We start from the raw sequence: 15,591 nt of genomic DNA on the forward strand, positions 1-15,591 counted from the left end.
CAGACTCCAGGAATCTCCTGGGTTGTCTGCCGCCCGCCGTGCCGCTATCCCAGCAGATATACATCCGGGTGGTTGAAATCCCCTGCCAGGACAAGAGCCTGCGAGCGCGACGTTTCTTGCAGTTGAAGCAAGAAGGCCTCGTCAACAGGTTCCCCCTGATCACGTGGCCTGGAGTAGACCCCAACCACTAGATGCCCTTTACCGGACCGATCCTTGAGTGGAACCCACTTAAGTCCCTCCCCAGCTTTCCTGTAGGCCCCCTTCAGGTACTCAAAGGCCGCCATGAGTCTCCTCGGAGCCTTCTCTTGTCCAGGCTCAAGAGCCCCAGCTCACTCAGCCTGTCCTCGCAGGGGAGGTGCTCCAGCCCTCCAAACATCTTTGTGGCCCTCCTCTGGACGTGCTCCAGCAACCCCAATGTTGGGGGCTGTAGCAGTCTGCACTAAAAAAGCATCCGGGCCTGTTTTGAATATCTCCAGGAAAGGAGAGTCCACAACCTCTCTGCACAGCTTCTCCCAGTGTTCTGTCACCCTCACAGTAAGGAAGTTTTTTCATCGCGTTCCTTCGGAAGAGTTTGTGCCTATGGCCCCTTGGTGCTGTTGCTGGGCAGCAATGAATAAAGTCTGGCCTCATCCTCTTGACAGCCACCATTTAAGCACTGACAAGCATTGGTAAGATCCCCTCTCAGACTGCTCCAGGCTAAACAGCAGTAGGTGTATCAGCCTTTCCTCCTGAGGAAGATGCTCCTCCAGGCAGGCCCCTCATTGGAGTCCATTGCTGGACTCTCCAGCACTTCCCTGTCTTTCTTGAGCTGAGGAGCTCAGAACTGGACACAGGACTCCAGGTGTGGCCTCACCGGGGCAGAGTAGGGGGAGAGGAGAACTTCTTTTGCCCTGCTGGCCACGCTCCTTTGAATGCAGCCCAGGTGGTCATTGGCCTTCTTGGCCACAAGGGCACGCTGCTGCCTCCCGGTCACCCCCACTGTGTGCCAGGGAACCCAGGTCCTTCTCCACAGAGCTCCTCTCCAGCAGGTCAGCTCCTAACTTTACAGAAGCGTGCCCTTACTCCTCCCCGGGTGGAGGGCCCTGCACTTAGCCTTGTTGGACCTCGTCAAGTTCCGCTGTGCACAATTCTGCGGCTGCTGAGCAGCCTTTGCACAGCCTGCTGCTGTGTCAGCCCCTGGGAAGGTGCTGAGGAGGAGAAAACCCTGTGATCCCAGCGCCTAAGTCTGCCCACCTCAGGACAAGCAAAGAAGAAGCAGCTGACAAAGAAATGTGGGGGGGATGGCCGGGTTTATTGTGGTGGCCACTTGGGACGAGAGCCAGCACGTGGTGCTGGCACGCAGCTGCTTCCGTGCCATCTTTTCTGGGGCTGAGTGGAGGTGTAGGTGGGGGGATGTTGGCTTCCGTCTTGGACCCAGCAGTGCCTTCATGGCAGTGGGGATAGCCGCCACTGTTGGAACCGGCTCCTGCAGCCTCCTCAGGGCCGGCTGTGGACATTTGTGGCTCGACGTGCCACTGAGCAATGGCTTCGTGTGCGGGCCTCCCCTGGCTGCCTAGGCCATCCCCCAGAGTCTGAATGCAGGGAAGCCCTCAGCGAGCTCCGTGTCACCCGTCTGGTTGTGCTGGGGGTCCTGCTGTGAGCAGCTGCAGCTGGTGTTGGCCTGCTGCCTCCAGGTCTTCTGGTCCGGCTCTGGGAACTCAGGGCCCGACCTTGCAGCGGGGAGCGGCTTCGTATGCGGCTTGTTCCCCGCTGCCTGGGGCGCCTTCTAAGGCGTGCAGCCGCTGTGGCCTCTCTGGAGGACTGTGACGTGCCCCGTCTGGTGGATGGGTGGGAGCTCCTTTCAGCGCTTGGGACTGGTGTATGTCCGCTCCCACGCTGTGCTTGACGCTGCTTTGATGTATCTTGCAGGTCAGGAAATTGTGAGCGGATTGTCTTGTCTTCAGTCTCCGGCTCACTCGTCTCGCTGCTGAGTTTGGGCAGCTGGGAACTGTGTGATGGCCCCAGGCCCTCCTGGCTGGCAGTGCTGCACCGGGAGAGCAGCAAGATGCTGCTGGTGGCTGTAAGGGGAGGCGGGAACATCAGCAGAAGGAACCTGTAGCCTCGGGTAGGGACAGGCTGGGGCAGAGAAACTCTGGCAAAGCTGCCCTGTGCGCTTGCTGCCAGGCCTTGCCTGGCCCCAGACCTGCGATATGCAGTTCATTGCCTCTTACCGGTCCCCAGGCCAGCACAGATGTCGCAGTCCCACATGTTCCCTCTGATGCTCGAGTAGGAGCATTGTCTGTGGGTGCTCTCTGCAGCACAGGAGCTGCACCGGATCAGCTGCCAGGGCCTGGGGAAGCAAAGGGGTTGTGGCTGTGAGCATCAAGAGAGCCAAGCCAGGGAGTGCCCAGCACATCTCTGCTGCTCAGTCCTTGCTCCCCCAGCCTGTGGTGAGGCTGAGATCCCCCGCGGAGCCCCGCAGAGCTGCTGCGGTAACTCACCCCTCTTCTTCTGTCTGCTCTCTGCCCTCAGGGTGAAAGCACTGGATGGCACTGCAGCACCTGAGCCTCCATAGAAGCGATGCGTCTGCATCATTGCTCTCCCGTGATGGTCTTTTACAAGAGAAGGGAGGGAAAGTGATGAGCCCCCAGTGTCCCCAGCATAAGATCCAAGGTTACCCCACCTCATCCTCCCCAACTCCATTTCCAGCTTCCCCAAGAAGCTGAGGAACATGCTCCTGAGACAGCAAAGGGCCAGGCCTGCCGAGACAGTCCCTGGGCAGGCCCAGCACTCGCGCCTTCTCATCTCATCATGCGCGGTATGGAAGAAGGACACCAACCTGGCTGGGATTTGGATCCCCATCGTGGACATTTCAGTACAGAAGAGAGTTTTGTCTCGGCAACCTGGGCACTGGAAGTGCCTAGTGCCCGTATTCAAGGCCTGTCGCTGCAGGAGAAGCACAAGCAGGGTGAGCGTGAGCGTGAGCGGGCCCTGGTGCTGCTGAGCACCAAGCGTGCCTGCAGCGTGAGGGGAGGGCTCCTACCTGGATGCAGACCCGGTGGAACCAGGCCTGTGTGCACGCTGGGCACACCAGGGTGTGGTAGGACAATCTGTCCCCCACCATCTCCTGGCAGATGACACAGGTGCTGTCTTCTGCTGGCGCCGTCCCTGCTGCCTGTCGAGGGCGGTGCTCCCAGCAGAAGGACCTGGGGGAAGATGGAAGGGATGGGCACGGTGAGAAGTGCTGCGAGGAGGGCAGAGCAGCAGGAAGGAGCCCCAGGCCCCGGCTCTGGCTCTGGCAGGCTGCTGGCGGGTGTCGCTGCGGGTTCCTCCCTGGCTTGGCTGCTGCTCACAGCCCTTACCTGTGCTCTCCAAAGAACTGTGTGAGGCACTCCCCATCCGCAGCGCAGGGCAGATGGAAGCTTCGTTCACAGCCGCTCTCTGCGCACGTGATGGCAGCTCCCCTCTCGCCACAAACACAGCATTGCTGGAAAGAGCAGAACAGCCCCATCAGCGGCAGGCTCAGGGCCTTCACGGCCGGCCCCACAGCTCTGGGCAGGGCACAGGATGCGGGCACTGCTGGGTCACACTCTTCCGAGCCACCTGGTGTACAAGGCTCATCTCCTGTGGCAGGCAGGACTTTGTCCTGGAGCCGGTTGGAAGGGCTGCGATTGCTTTCTTTGGGTCCACACTGGGCTGGTGTGAACCTCTCATGTGCCTGCTCAGTTCAGGATCTCACCTTGTGGTTTGCCTGCTTGGCCATGCGTGTGATGGTAAAAAAGGGGAGGCCCACATTTCCTTCCAGAGTAGGTCTGTCTTCAAAGTCAATGTCGGCAAAAATCTGAGGGAGAGAAAAGAGCAGGATCTCATGAGGACAGGAAGGAAGAGAGCACCCCGGCAGCAAGCAGTCAGGATCACTTGAGGGAACTCACCAAGCAGAACTCATGGACCAATAACCCATACAGCTCAAATGTGCGTCCGCAGATGTCCGGGTCAACATCTTCCTGGCCGCACAGCACGCACGCTGCAGAGGAGAGAGCAAATGTGAGCAGCGGTGAGCACCTTGTGGGGCCAGCTGTCCCTGAGGGCTGTCCCCAGGCTCCTGCTCTGTGCCTGCCGTGCTGGCTGGAGGCAGCGTAGAGGAAGGGGCCGTTGCAGGCCCAACGGTGCCAGAGGGCAGCCACAGCCCAAGCTGGGCCCCTTGCCAAGGAGCAGTGGGGCCCTGCCCCATGCCTTTGTGGAGCCCCTGCCTGCCCCTGCCTCCCCTCTCAGCTCTCAGCCACAGGCAGACCCCCAGCACCGCTCTGCCTGTTGGTGGGAGCTGTGCACAGGGATACGTGGCTCTCACCTGGCTCCTCCGAGTCGGAGGCCTTCCGCTTCCTGTCGCACATCATCTGCGTCAATGGCGAGCACTGCGAGAGTCCCTGCTCTCTCTGCGCCTCACCAGGCCGCACTGACTGGGCCTGAGCCCGGCAGCCTTTGCTCTGTTCCAAGCCTCACGCGTCACAATGGCCGCTCCCTGCCACCCACTGTGACATCACGGTCACCGCCTCATGGCGGCTGTGGGCGCGGGCCCTTGGCTCCCAAGTACGAGGGTACACAGTTGTTTATTCTTTACACTCTCATATTCATTTTGATGTCTTGTAGATTTCAGTTCGTCCACTTTAAGCTCACAGTTTCCAAAAATGTGGGCTGGGGGTTGGAACTAGATGATCATAAACGTCCCTTCCAAACCAAACCGTTCTATGATTCTATGAATATGATATGTATGAGAGAAATAGGTCTCCTAAAGCTAAAACTACTGCTTCTAAACCCGCAAAAGGTACTCACAGAGCAGCAGGATGGGGCTTTTGGCTTAGGGAAGTGTAGCTAAATGCAAATCGATGTGATTCCTGGAGTTAACATGTTCACAAATGTGATTCACTGTATCCCTCTGTGTCTTTTGCATTCAGGCATCATACAGAACTTTTTTTTGATTGGCGTTTGTTGACATTTTTGCATAAATTTACACTTTCTCAAGTCTGAAAAAGCCAGCAAATCTCATTATAAAACAATATTGATACACCGTTGTGCCACCTTGCTCAGTATGCAAATTCAGTTTCTCCTTGTTGCCATTCCCTGTTGAGGAAACATATGTCATGGCCTTTGAATATGAATCCGGCACATGTCTAACTGACCCGAATACATTGCCAGCATATATCAGAATGGGTTGATAGAAGGTCTTAGAATCCCCCACCAAATTTTAATCAAAACTAATGGGATGAACAAGAAAATGCAGAGATGAGTCAGATGATGCAGCAAGTGCAGAGAAGCTCTGCATCTAGAACCACAAGCAATTAATTGAAATATAATTTTCTCTTCCTTGGGCTTCAGAAATCTTTGCTTGGTTGTGTGGCAGGGAAGGGATGGAAGCAGAACCATTTAAGAAGCAGTCCAGATGGACACATCCCAGCAAAGTGCAAGAAAGGTCCTAGATAAGCAGAAGGCACTGAGGAGACCCCTGTCATGAAATAAAGCTTTGAGCCAGCAAGCTACTACACCCTGCAGGACAGAAGCCCCCTGCTACTAATGAGCTGTCTGCACTTGGGTGAGAGCCAACACAAGACATAACCTAAATGTGGTTGTCAGTCTTTGGCTTCCTCTTCACACCTCCCAGTATGAATGTGTCCTCCCCGCCCAGAAGACATTTGAATGCAGATGTAGCTGGAATATGTAAAAATTGACACAATATCAAATGTAGAAGAACTTATGATGCCATCATGTGAAAGAGGAATTGGATCCTGTGTACGAGTACAGAAATGAGTGAAGGCAACAAGCAGGAATATCTTCTACTGCATCCTCAGGACTCAGGCAAGGAAGCACTGTTCAGTGTTTGCCCAGTGCTTTTCTATTTTCCACCCTTTGGTCCAGGCACCAACGGCCTCCACAGCAGTCCTAGGAGCCTGGTAAAATTCACATGCCTCAGATCTGAGCAAGCTGAGATATGCGGTAAAACTGTGAGTGCAACAGTTCACACACTGTAAGGGTTCACAAAAGGTGGATGTTGTGGTTGTCATTTGTGCCGACATCAGCTCTTCTACCAAACGTTCCCAGCAACTGAGCATAAGACAAGGATATTACAAATAATGAGTTTGAGCACATGGTCTGGCTTTTCTCTACCTCCCTATATTTATACACACGAGCTGCAGACAATTCATCCAAGATCAACGTTTCTTCTTGGTACAGCAATACGTGATTCTGCCAGTATTGTTGTGCAAAGCACAGTACAAATTCAGAATGTGTTTGCTACTTGCCTTCAGGAATTTACGGTCTCTATCAGTAGCTCAAGAGACAGCTCTGGACTACTTAAAGGTATTTATATGTGATACTCAACTTGTACGTGGTGCTGCATAGACAGAAGGAAAAAAGGGAGTAAATATTCAGTTTATGACACATAAAGAACAGAAGGAAGATGAGGCCATTGCGTAGCAGGCGATGGGAATTCAAAGAACAGTATATGCTAGGTGAGAAGGAACTAGAACGAGCAATGCTCCTCTTGTCCATCTGTCCGTCTGACCTGTCCTCACCAGTGGAAGGGGAGATCCTGTCCTACAAAAAGTCACAGATTGGCTTGCTGTGAGGGGAGCCAGATTGCTTTCTTTGTTCTTTTAACAATGAAATAGAGGAACAGTTCTCAGTCCAAATTCTGGGATGGCACAGGCAGTACAGTTTCCCAGAAAGAGTGAAAACCGGTTCCCAAGAACTGAGTAGATAATTTGGACAGAAGTTAACAGAGGGGGGGATCTTCTGCCAAATTTCACCAGGTTTAAGTGAAGCCGAATCTGCCATTTCATTGGAGTTCTTTCCGTTGCAGACTAGTGATTTAAGCAACTAAACACACAGAAAGATGAAATGTCCTCTGAGCCTGCTGGGAAAGTCTGCATCAACTTTAGACCACAGAGCCCAAGAGCTGCCATGTGAGGTGCATATGCCTCTGAGATATTGAATCAGAGCCTTTTCTCTCATGACTTCCAAAGGAGAAAGAAAAATTAGGACAGAAATCTGCCAGGTTTGAAAAGGGATGCCAGGAGCTCAGAAAAGGTAAAGCATATAAATGGGGATGTTTTCTGTTTTCTGTTTTCTGAATTATTGCTGCATTAGATGTGTCAACCTCACACAGTAAGTCAGAATGCAGAGAGAAAGTATATTCAGATTTAGCAAAGCCCATTACGGCTACAAAGGCTCAGGAGAGACTGCAAGACAGTGATGTAATAACTACAAGAAAATGTATTTCCAAAAAGATAGGCCCTTAGCTGAAGTGTATGCAGCAGGGGATCTCTCTGCAGAAAGCTTCAGTTATTACTTTCTTAAAATCCTTATTACATTTCCAGCTTTATAAAAACTGAGTAATTACAATCTTCAATTACCTCTTGGTGCTGACTCAATTAATGTCCTTTACACCGATTGCTTTTTGAACTGTTGGAGAGAAAAGATGATCTGGGTCAACCCACAAATGGTCTTTTCAATGTCTTATTAGCTGAAAGTCAGGACTTGTGTTCTCAGGGAAGTGTCATCCCTTGATTGCTCTGAGAAGATGTAATGTACAAGCTGAAGGAGAAGTACTTTCAATATCAGGGTCCAAAATTGAGGTGATGCTGGTGGTTCAGCCACTCAAGGTGTTTTATTTCTCTCTCTTTCTTTGCAAATGCCCTTGATACAAACCTCTGATATCCAGGCTAGAGAGATGGTGCTAAATGGGAGGATCAATGGTTGCATCTTCTTTGCTTTAATTATTAAAGCTATTGAGCCATTATGTCTTGGATCAACAAACAGGGCGAACAAGTCACTCATCCCAGCCTTGTAAATTGATTATTTTTCAACAGACAATATTAGGGTCAGGGCAGCTTGACTGACCTGCCTCCCAGGTCTTGATATAAACAACAGCTGATTGGGGTCATCTGGCAACAATTTGGCTCTGCCCATTCATTATTCTCAGCAGGAAAATACTTCTACAGCAGAAAAGAGCAGTGCGTCTGTACTGAGTTTTCATCCTCCTTGAGCATGACCCTGCCCCATGGAATGTAGGATTTGCAGCTGGTTGTGTTGTTCACAGCCTCTTAGAACTCAGGATCTAATATTTCTTTATAATCTTAGACTCTATCTTCTAGCTACCCCTCATTCTGGGAATCACATGTTGTGAAAAAAATGGGCAAAATGCTCTGAAGAACTTTGTCAACTTCTCGTCTACTGCTTCAGCATTCCAGTGTTCATTTGGTGAGGGAAATGGGATTTTTTTTTAATTGCTGGAAAACAGCCTTGAAAGGAGTGGGATGAAGGTGGAAGAGGACTACGGCCACTCCACCAGTATCAGGGGATTCTCCCACATGGCTCAATCTATCCTACAAAATCTTGCTCTGCAACATTGCTTCCTGCCCCAGGAAGTCTCTTTCCCATCCCCATTCGTACTTGGCCACTCACTGGGAGGAAAGCTGAGCCAAATGCCTGAAATAGTAAAGGATGGGCTGCTGCCTTCTTCCCTCAACACCATAGGAGTGATGCACGGACCACTTCGATAATCTAGTTAAGGTTTTATTCTTAAAAATTGCAATCTTTCTTCTTCCTTGTAAAATCAGCTAGGTAATTATCCTTCCTTCCTGACTGAGGCTCCTTCTTGGGGGAAACATCTCCCCTCCACAGGCTTTCACTTTTCACCTGCTCACTACAGCTCATGTTCCATCTAGGCTAGTTTGTCCTCCAGAGTGAACCTACACACCAATGCTTCCAGCTAAGGACCCCACTCTTTTCTATCAACTGATTTTTGAAGTCATCTGGGTTGAGACCTACAACAACAACAAAAAAGAATGCCCAGCTCCTGTATAATCTGTGCCTCAGGCAGAGTTTGGAACTAGCAATGTGTGTTCATATTGTGGATGCTGCCCTGCTCTCTGTCCCTAGGATAGCTATTTAGCTATTTAAAGTACTCACAGGCATATCTGCATGGTGTACAGCCACTCTCTGATTTCTTGATTGCTGCATAAATATTTCCATTATAACTCAGTCCTCGGAAACAAATTCCAAAATTTGTCTCCTCCTCCTGCCTGTTCCCATGCGGAATCAGGTTTGTCTAGAAAGTGTTTTGCAGTCACTGAGGATTAAAGTTACTTTGTAATGCCAAATTCAGGTATGAGTTCCCAAAGGTCTTTGCATAAAGGATTTTCAAGCAGAGACAAGTTGAAATTTGCTACTTGAGGCACAGTAAAACAATCCCCAGCAGAATATGATTCAGTGGTCGTGTTTCATCATTTTATGATCTCACCTGTCCGTATTTTGATAGTCATTTCCCGGTGTTCAACTCAAGACTCTCTGATGCATTGCAGTGTTCCCATTCCTTCATTATGCTCCCATTACAACTTTCCTAATCAAAGCTTTCCTCATCCCTCATTCTCAGCCTGAACCTCCTCTCTTTTCCTTTGATACCTGCATGAGTTTGAAGCACTGGAATTTTACATTCCAGATCAAATCTTTTTGGTCGATTTGTTTTGCTTGTTTCGATAGAGGACCCTTGCGTAAATTCTACTGTCATTCTGTTCTCCCGGGTAACAAGGGAAGGGTGGCATCTTCACCACCAGGGATGTCAGCTTGGCATATTTGACTGCAGAGAAAAGGATGTATATTTTTTCAAAATATAGCAAAGTTAAAAGAGAATAGAAAAGTTAAAAGAAAATAGAAAAGAGCTATTGTAAAGAAAAGCTTGGGTACATAACAGGCATGTCTGTGTTCTTTACCTGTTGTTCCTTAATAGTGCAGACTACCTTAATCCTTTCCCCAGTCTCAACATCAGGGCTGCTGCTGAGTACGGCCCAGGCATTCATTTTTCGGTTGGTTTGCAGTGAATTCTCCCAGCTGCTGACAGTTGCAGTTGAAAGTGACCCAAAGTTCCTGAAGTCAGATGAGTGTAAGACATAGAAGAGAGAGCCAGACCTGCATCATCAGAATTTTCAGGTGTCTACCATACTGCTGGCACCATGATCTTTGGTGATTCCAAACTGCTTTCTATATTCACTGCTCTTTCCCAACACAGGGAGAGCAGTGCTCATGGCACTGGCAAGGAAGCATGGGGAAAGAGTAAAGTCAAACAAGGGAAAAAGCCTCTGGATTTTGTTTTCATTCTGCAGCACACTGATTTGTATTTCAAGTTTTGGTGGATATAAGATGTTCATAGATATTCTAGCCCCTTCTTACCTCCATGACAGCAACGGAATGTTGTGTTCGTAAGCACTGAATGCATAAATATACTGAGGAATATATATACCTCTCTGGCTTTTCTTGCCATCACATACCGGAGACTTCTAGACTCACTGAACTAACAACACTTAAGACAAATGGCTTCTTACAGAGAGGGCAGCATCAGTTTTCCAAAAGTTCCAAAAACTCCTTTTCTCCTGGAGAAACTGGCAGCCCATGGCTTGGACAGGTACACTCTTTGCTGGGTAAGGAGCTGGCTGGAGGGCCGGGCCCAGAGAGTGGTGGTGAATGGAGTTAATTCCAGCTGGCGACCGGTCGTGAGTAGTGTTCCCCAGGGGTGGGTGCTGGGGCCTGTCCTCTTCAATGTCTTTATTGATGACCTGGATGAGGGCATTGAGAGCACCCTCAGTAAGTTTGCAGGCGACACCAAGCTGGCAGGAAGTGTTGATCTGCCTGGGGGTAGAGAGGCCCTACAGAGAGACCCGGTCAGGCTGGATCTCTGGGCTGAAACCAGCAGGATGAGGTTCAACTAGACCAAGTGCCGGCTCCTGCACTTTGGCCGCAACAACCCCAGGCAACGCTCCAGGCTTGGGGCAGAGTGGCTGGATGGTTGTGTGGAGGAAACAGAGCTGGGGGTGTTAGTCGATGCTCAGCCGAGCATGAGCCAGCAGTGTGCCCAGGTGGCCAAGAAGGCCAATGGCATCCTGGCTTGTATCAGAAACAGTGTTGCCAGTAGGAGTAGGGAAGTCATTGTCCCTCTGTACTCAGCCCTGGTGAGGCCCCGCCTCGAGTACTGTGTCCAGTTTTGGGCCCCTCACTGCAAGAAAGACATAGAGGGCCTGGAGCGTGTTCAGAGAAGGGCAACGAAGCTGGTGAGGGGTCCGGAGCACAGGCCTTATGAGGAGCGGCTGAGAGAGCTGGGATTGTTCAGTCTGGAGAAGAGGAGGCTCAGGGGAGACCTTATCGCTCTCTACAACTACCTGAAGGGAGGTTGTAGTGAGCTGGGGGTCAGCCTCTTCTCTCTTATAACTCGTGACAGGACGAGGGGGAATGGCCTCAAGTTGCGCCAGGGGACATTTAGGCATTAGGAACCTTCTACATTAGGAAATTCTACATTTCTGAAAGTCGTCAGGCACTGGAATGGGCTGCCCAGGGAGGTGGCTGAGTCACCGCCCCGGAGGTGTTCAAGAAACGTTTAGATATAGCGTTGAGAGACATGGTTTAGTGGTGTTATTGGTGGTAGGTGGATGGTTGGACTGGATGATCTTGTAGGTCTTTTCCAACCTAGCTAATTCTATGATTCTATGATTCTAAGTATGGCACCGAAAGCAGGCCCAATTCTTGTCCCCATGGGTCAGTGGCCGCTCCCTGACACCCTCGGTGGCATCATGCTCACCACCTCGTGGGGGATGCGGGCACGGGCCCTCATCTCCCAGTCAAGAGGATGGCAGCTCCACAGCTTCTGTGGGGAACCTGTTCCAGTGCATCGCTGCCCTCCGATTAAAGAATTTCCTCCCAGCATCCAATCTCTACATATTGTCCCTCTTTTCAGTATTATGCATCACCTCCAAGCACAGCTAATTCCCTCAGGTACTCGACACCTTTCCAGTTGCTTGGCTAACATACCAGATCTTCTTTGAAAAGGATGCTTTAACTTAACGGCTGAGAAAGAATCACATGCATCACATGAAAGCAGATATCCCTTTTCCAATTGCTTTGTCAGTGTCTGCTTCCCTTCAAGGGGATCCCAGATGCCTGGCTTTGCTGCCCACTAAGTCCAGGCCACTGGCCCCATTCTCCCGTTTGCAGAGCATCCAGGTGGCACACTGCTCACCTGGATGATGGCTGAAGTCTTTTCACGTGTCTCTCAGCTCACCCGTGGTCAGGAGTTGAACGGTTATCATCTCCTCTATGAGTTCTGCCTCTTCCTCCTCCAGTTCTGAGTTTCTTTAAAGTTGGAAAAGACCTCTAAGATCATCTAGTCCAACTGTCCAATATTGCCCACTAAACCTTGTTTCTGAGTATCACATCTAGACATTTCTTGAACACCCCGATGAGCGGTGACTCCACCACCTTCCCGGGGAGCTTGTTCCAATACCTCACCACTCTTTCTATATGATTTCGCACACGAGGAATGTTAGTTCTATGCAGTATGAGGTGTTTCTGCAAAGTGCTGGTGCGTGACAGTCTCTTCAGTAGTGCAGAAGGTTTATTTTGATGTATCTGCATCTAATATTCCAAGTGTATGTTTGCGTGCAGTTTGCTGACGTATGATTGTCCGAAGAGACCTTCCCTATGCTTAGTTGTACTTGAATTGTCCTACATTGTATCTTCCGTGATTCCAGCCCTCGTTTCATTTGGGGAAATAGTAGGTAGTGCTAGCGTAGGGCAAGTCTGAAAAGTCTGCGTTCTTTTTGGCAAGAGCTTTCTTCCTCGTGGAGGCCAGGGCTGTGTTTGTTGTCGAGGAGGAAGCCAATAGGTGAGGTGGTCTCGTGAGTGGGGAGGGATACCCTGCCTTGCCTGCTCCCCCTGCCTGCACCAGTGGCCGTGCTACAGTCTGTTTGCTGGCTCTGGTTGATCAAGCTCCCTGCAAAAAGCTCTTGTGCATTTAGGATTTGAGCACATCACTCCTGGCTCCGCTCACAGTGCCTCAGAGCCACTGTGCTTCCACTCTGTGAGGGGACTGCGGGTCCGTGCCTCTCCCTGAACTGTTTCCCGCTGATTTCTGGTGATGGCTCGGCTTCATTCTCATCCTCTTCTTCCGTTCCCATGTTATTAAAAGTTTATTTCCTTACAAAACAAGCTGACTTTCGCAGTCGGTTTTTTTTTCTTGTGTACACGGGCGTCTGAGAGTGGCACAGATGGGTTCTCTGGTTGAAGCAGCAGTCCTCTCACAGGGACTGGAGCAGCTGCAGGGCCTGTCGCAGGGGTTGGAGCAACCACGGGGCGTGTCACAACCGCAGGGCCTGTCACAACCACAGGGCCTGTCATGGGGACAGAAGCGACTGCACGGCCCATGGCAGGGCTTTGAGCACCCACAGCAGCCAGTGTAAGGGCTGGAGCAACACCACGGCCTGTCACAGGGGCAGGGCCTGTCACAAGGGTTGAAGCAACTGCGGGGTCTGTCGTGACAGTTGGAGCAACGGCCGCCTCCGTTGGGGGGTTGGAGCGGTTGCAAGGCCTGCCAAGTTGTCATCAGCTCCAAGGATCTCCAGGGCTGGAGCATCCACAGTGTCTCTGGGCAGCTGATTCCAGCACCTCAGCACTCTCTCTGGAAAGAACTTCCTCCTGACATCCGCTCTAAACCTTCCCTCTGTGAGCTTGAAACCCTTCCCCATTTTCCTGTCACTGTCTATGCTTGTAAAAAGTTGATTCCCGTCTGTTTATAATGCCCTTTTAAATACTGGAAGGCTGCAATGAGATCTCCTCGCAGCCTTCTCTTTTCCAGGCCCAGCAAGATATTGGTGTTTGATCTGTTACTTTTTTTCTCCCAAAGCCAAAGCGCTGTACCAGACACTATGAAGAAAAAGCAACAGTTCCCGCTGATACCAGTACAGTGACATTTCAAGGATGATAGAGAAGGGTTCACCAGTCACTTCTTACAACTCCATCAGCATGCGTGGGTGCGGGCAGCCTGGAGGAGGCAGCTGGGCAGGCAAGGCCCCAGCTCAGCCCAGAGAACTGCCCTGCCCTGCGCTGACTGCACACGCTCGATGCGCTGCAGCACCTCAGGGCTTGCGGCATCCCCAGAGCAGAACCAGCCCTCAGACCTGACAGCGCTGCCCAAACGCAGGAGGAAAGCCCAAGCGGTTGAGGCAGCTGGAAGCGGCCCTGGAGCTGCCACGCACCCTGAACACGCTGGCATCCCAAGCCCAGAACCGGGCTGTCTCTGCCAGCATGGCCTGGGTTCCTGAGGAATTTGGACACTGTGCCCCACTGGGGATGTGGCGGGAACCCAGCTCATCGTGGAAAGTTGGGAACCTTGCATGCCTGGTAGCACGTAGCTGACTTTTCTCAAAGATTTACGATATGACCTTAGATAAGAAGTAAGCTGTGTATGTGTGGAATGTAGTGCTTGTAGTGCTTTTTAGTTAACAATGTGTGCTGTGCTGAAAAATAGCCTGGGAAATGATATTGTTTTGAGACACTCCTGAGATTTGTGGGGCACCTATTCTGTAAACAAGTATGCTATATAAGGCGGGCCGTTGCCCAAATAAAGGTTGAAGCTATTTGAATTCACACTGAGTTGCTGCTTCCCCACGCTGGCGGGCAGAGGTTTGTTTTCCTTTAGCTGACTGACGGGTAACCCTGTGCTCGAGTGTTTTCTTACAGTGGACTGGGCCAGGTGAAGTGAGGGCTGTGAAGGTGCAGGGGAGGAGACAGCCCTGTTGTCAAGGTCCCTGCCTCTGCCCACCTCGGCAAAAGCAGGGAAGAATGAAGCTGGCAAAGGTGTGTGGGGGATCTCCCAGCTTTATTGTATTGGCCTCTTGGGAGCAGTGCAAGCAGGTGGGACTGGCACATGGCAGTTCCTGTGCAGACATGGGGGCTGGCAGTGGGGACTTTGGTTTTGACATTGGATGTGGGAGCAGCTTCATTCCCGGGACGGCGTGTGGTGTTGGGACCGGCTCCTGCTGCCTCTTTGGCGTGAGCAGTGGGAATTCGAAGCCGGACGTCTGTGTGGGGAGTGCCTTTGTGTGAGGGCCTGCCCTCACTGCGTGGACCGTCCACGGTGTTGAGGCACTGAGGAAGCCCTGGAGGACCTTCATGTTGCAGATCTCGCTGAGCTGCGGGTCCTTCTCTGCTCACATGGGGCTGGCCTTTGCCTGCTGCCATGGCGTCTTCTTGGCCGGGACTGGGAACGTGGGGCCCGACCTTGCAGTGGGGAGCGGCTTCGTGTCCGGCTCCTTCCCTGCTGCCTGGGACGCCTTCTGTGTGTAGCTGCCAGAGACGCCCTGGAGGACCCTGGTGTCCTCCGTCTGGTGGATGTGCGGGAGCTGCTCTGAGCCCTTGGGGCTGCTGCTCGTCTGCTCCCGCGGCGTCCGCTCCCCCAGCATCCCCGGCGCTGCTCAGAGGACACCTGATTGTCACAAGAACGTGGGCAATTTGTCCTCTGCTCTGTCCCACGCTCACTTGGCTGGTCGCTGTGTTCCGAGGAGCCGTTGGATGGCTCCAGAACCCTCTGCCTGGCAGTGCTGGGACCAGCAAGCTCAATGCTGTTGCTGGAGGCTGTAAGGGGAGGCAGGAAGGTCAGCAGAAGGAAGTTGCAGCGCCACAGCGCGATCTGCCATCGTTGTGGGGCTGTGAAACTCTGGCAAAGGTGCCCTGAGCACCCACTGCCAGGCCTTGCCTGGCCGTAGACCAGTGGCAGGTGGTTGATTGCCTCTTACC

The 15,591-nt window shown here is 51.7% G+C and overlaps 1 protein-coding gene across 1 annotated transcript; it reads right to left on the bottom strand.

Moving 5' to 3' along the window:
* Positions 1–389: 389 nt before the first annotated feature.
* Positions 390–4,567, bottom strand: LOC110391909 (PHD finger protein 7-like). Its single transcript, XM_021383868.1, has 9 exons — positions 4,328–4,567; positions 3,912–4,003; positions 3,719–3,820; positions 3,342–3,466; positions 3,023–3,185; positions 2,819–2,925; positions 2,481–2,591; positions 2,211–2,329; positions 390–2,057 (listed from the first exon to the last, which is right to left on the bottom strand). The coding sequence occupies exons 1-9, from the start codon at positions 4,371–4,373 to the stop codon at positions 1,477–1,479; spliced, it is 1,446 nt and encodes a 481-aa protein (XP_021239543.1). The 5' UTR covers positions 4,374–4,567; the 3' UTR covers positions 390–1,476.
* Between the last annotated feature and the right edge of the window lie 11,024 nt (positions 4,568–15,591).

Source organism: Numida meleagris, unplaced genomic scaffold, assembly GCF_002078875.1.
Source record: "Numida meleagris isolate 19003 breed g44 Domestic line unplaced genomic scaffold, NumMel1.0 unplaced_Scaffold625, whole genome shotgun sequence".
NCBI lineage: Eukaryota > Metazoa > Chordata > Aves > Galliformes > Numididae > Numida > Numida meleagris.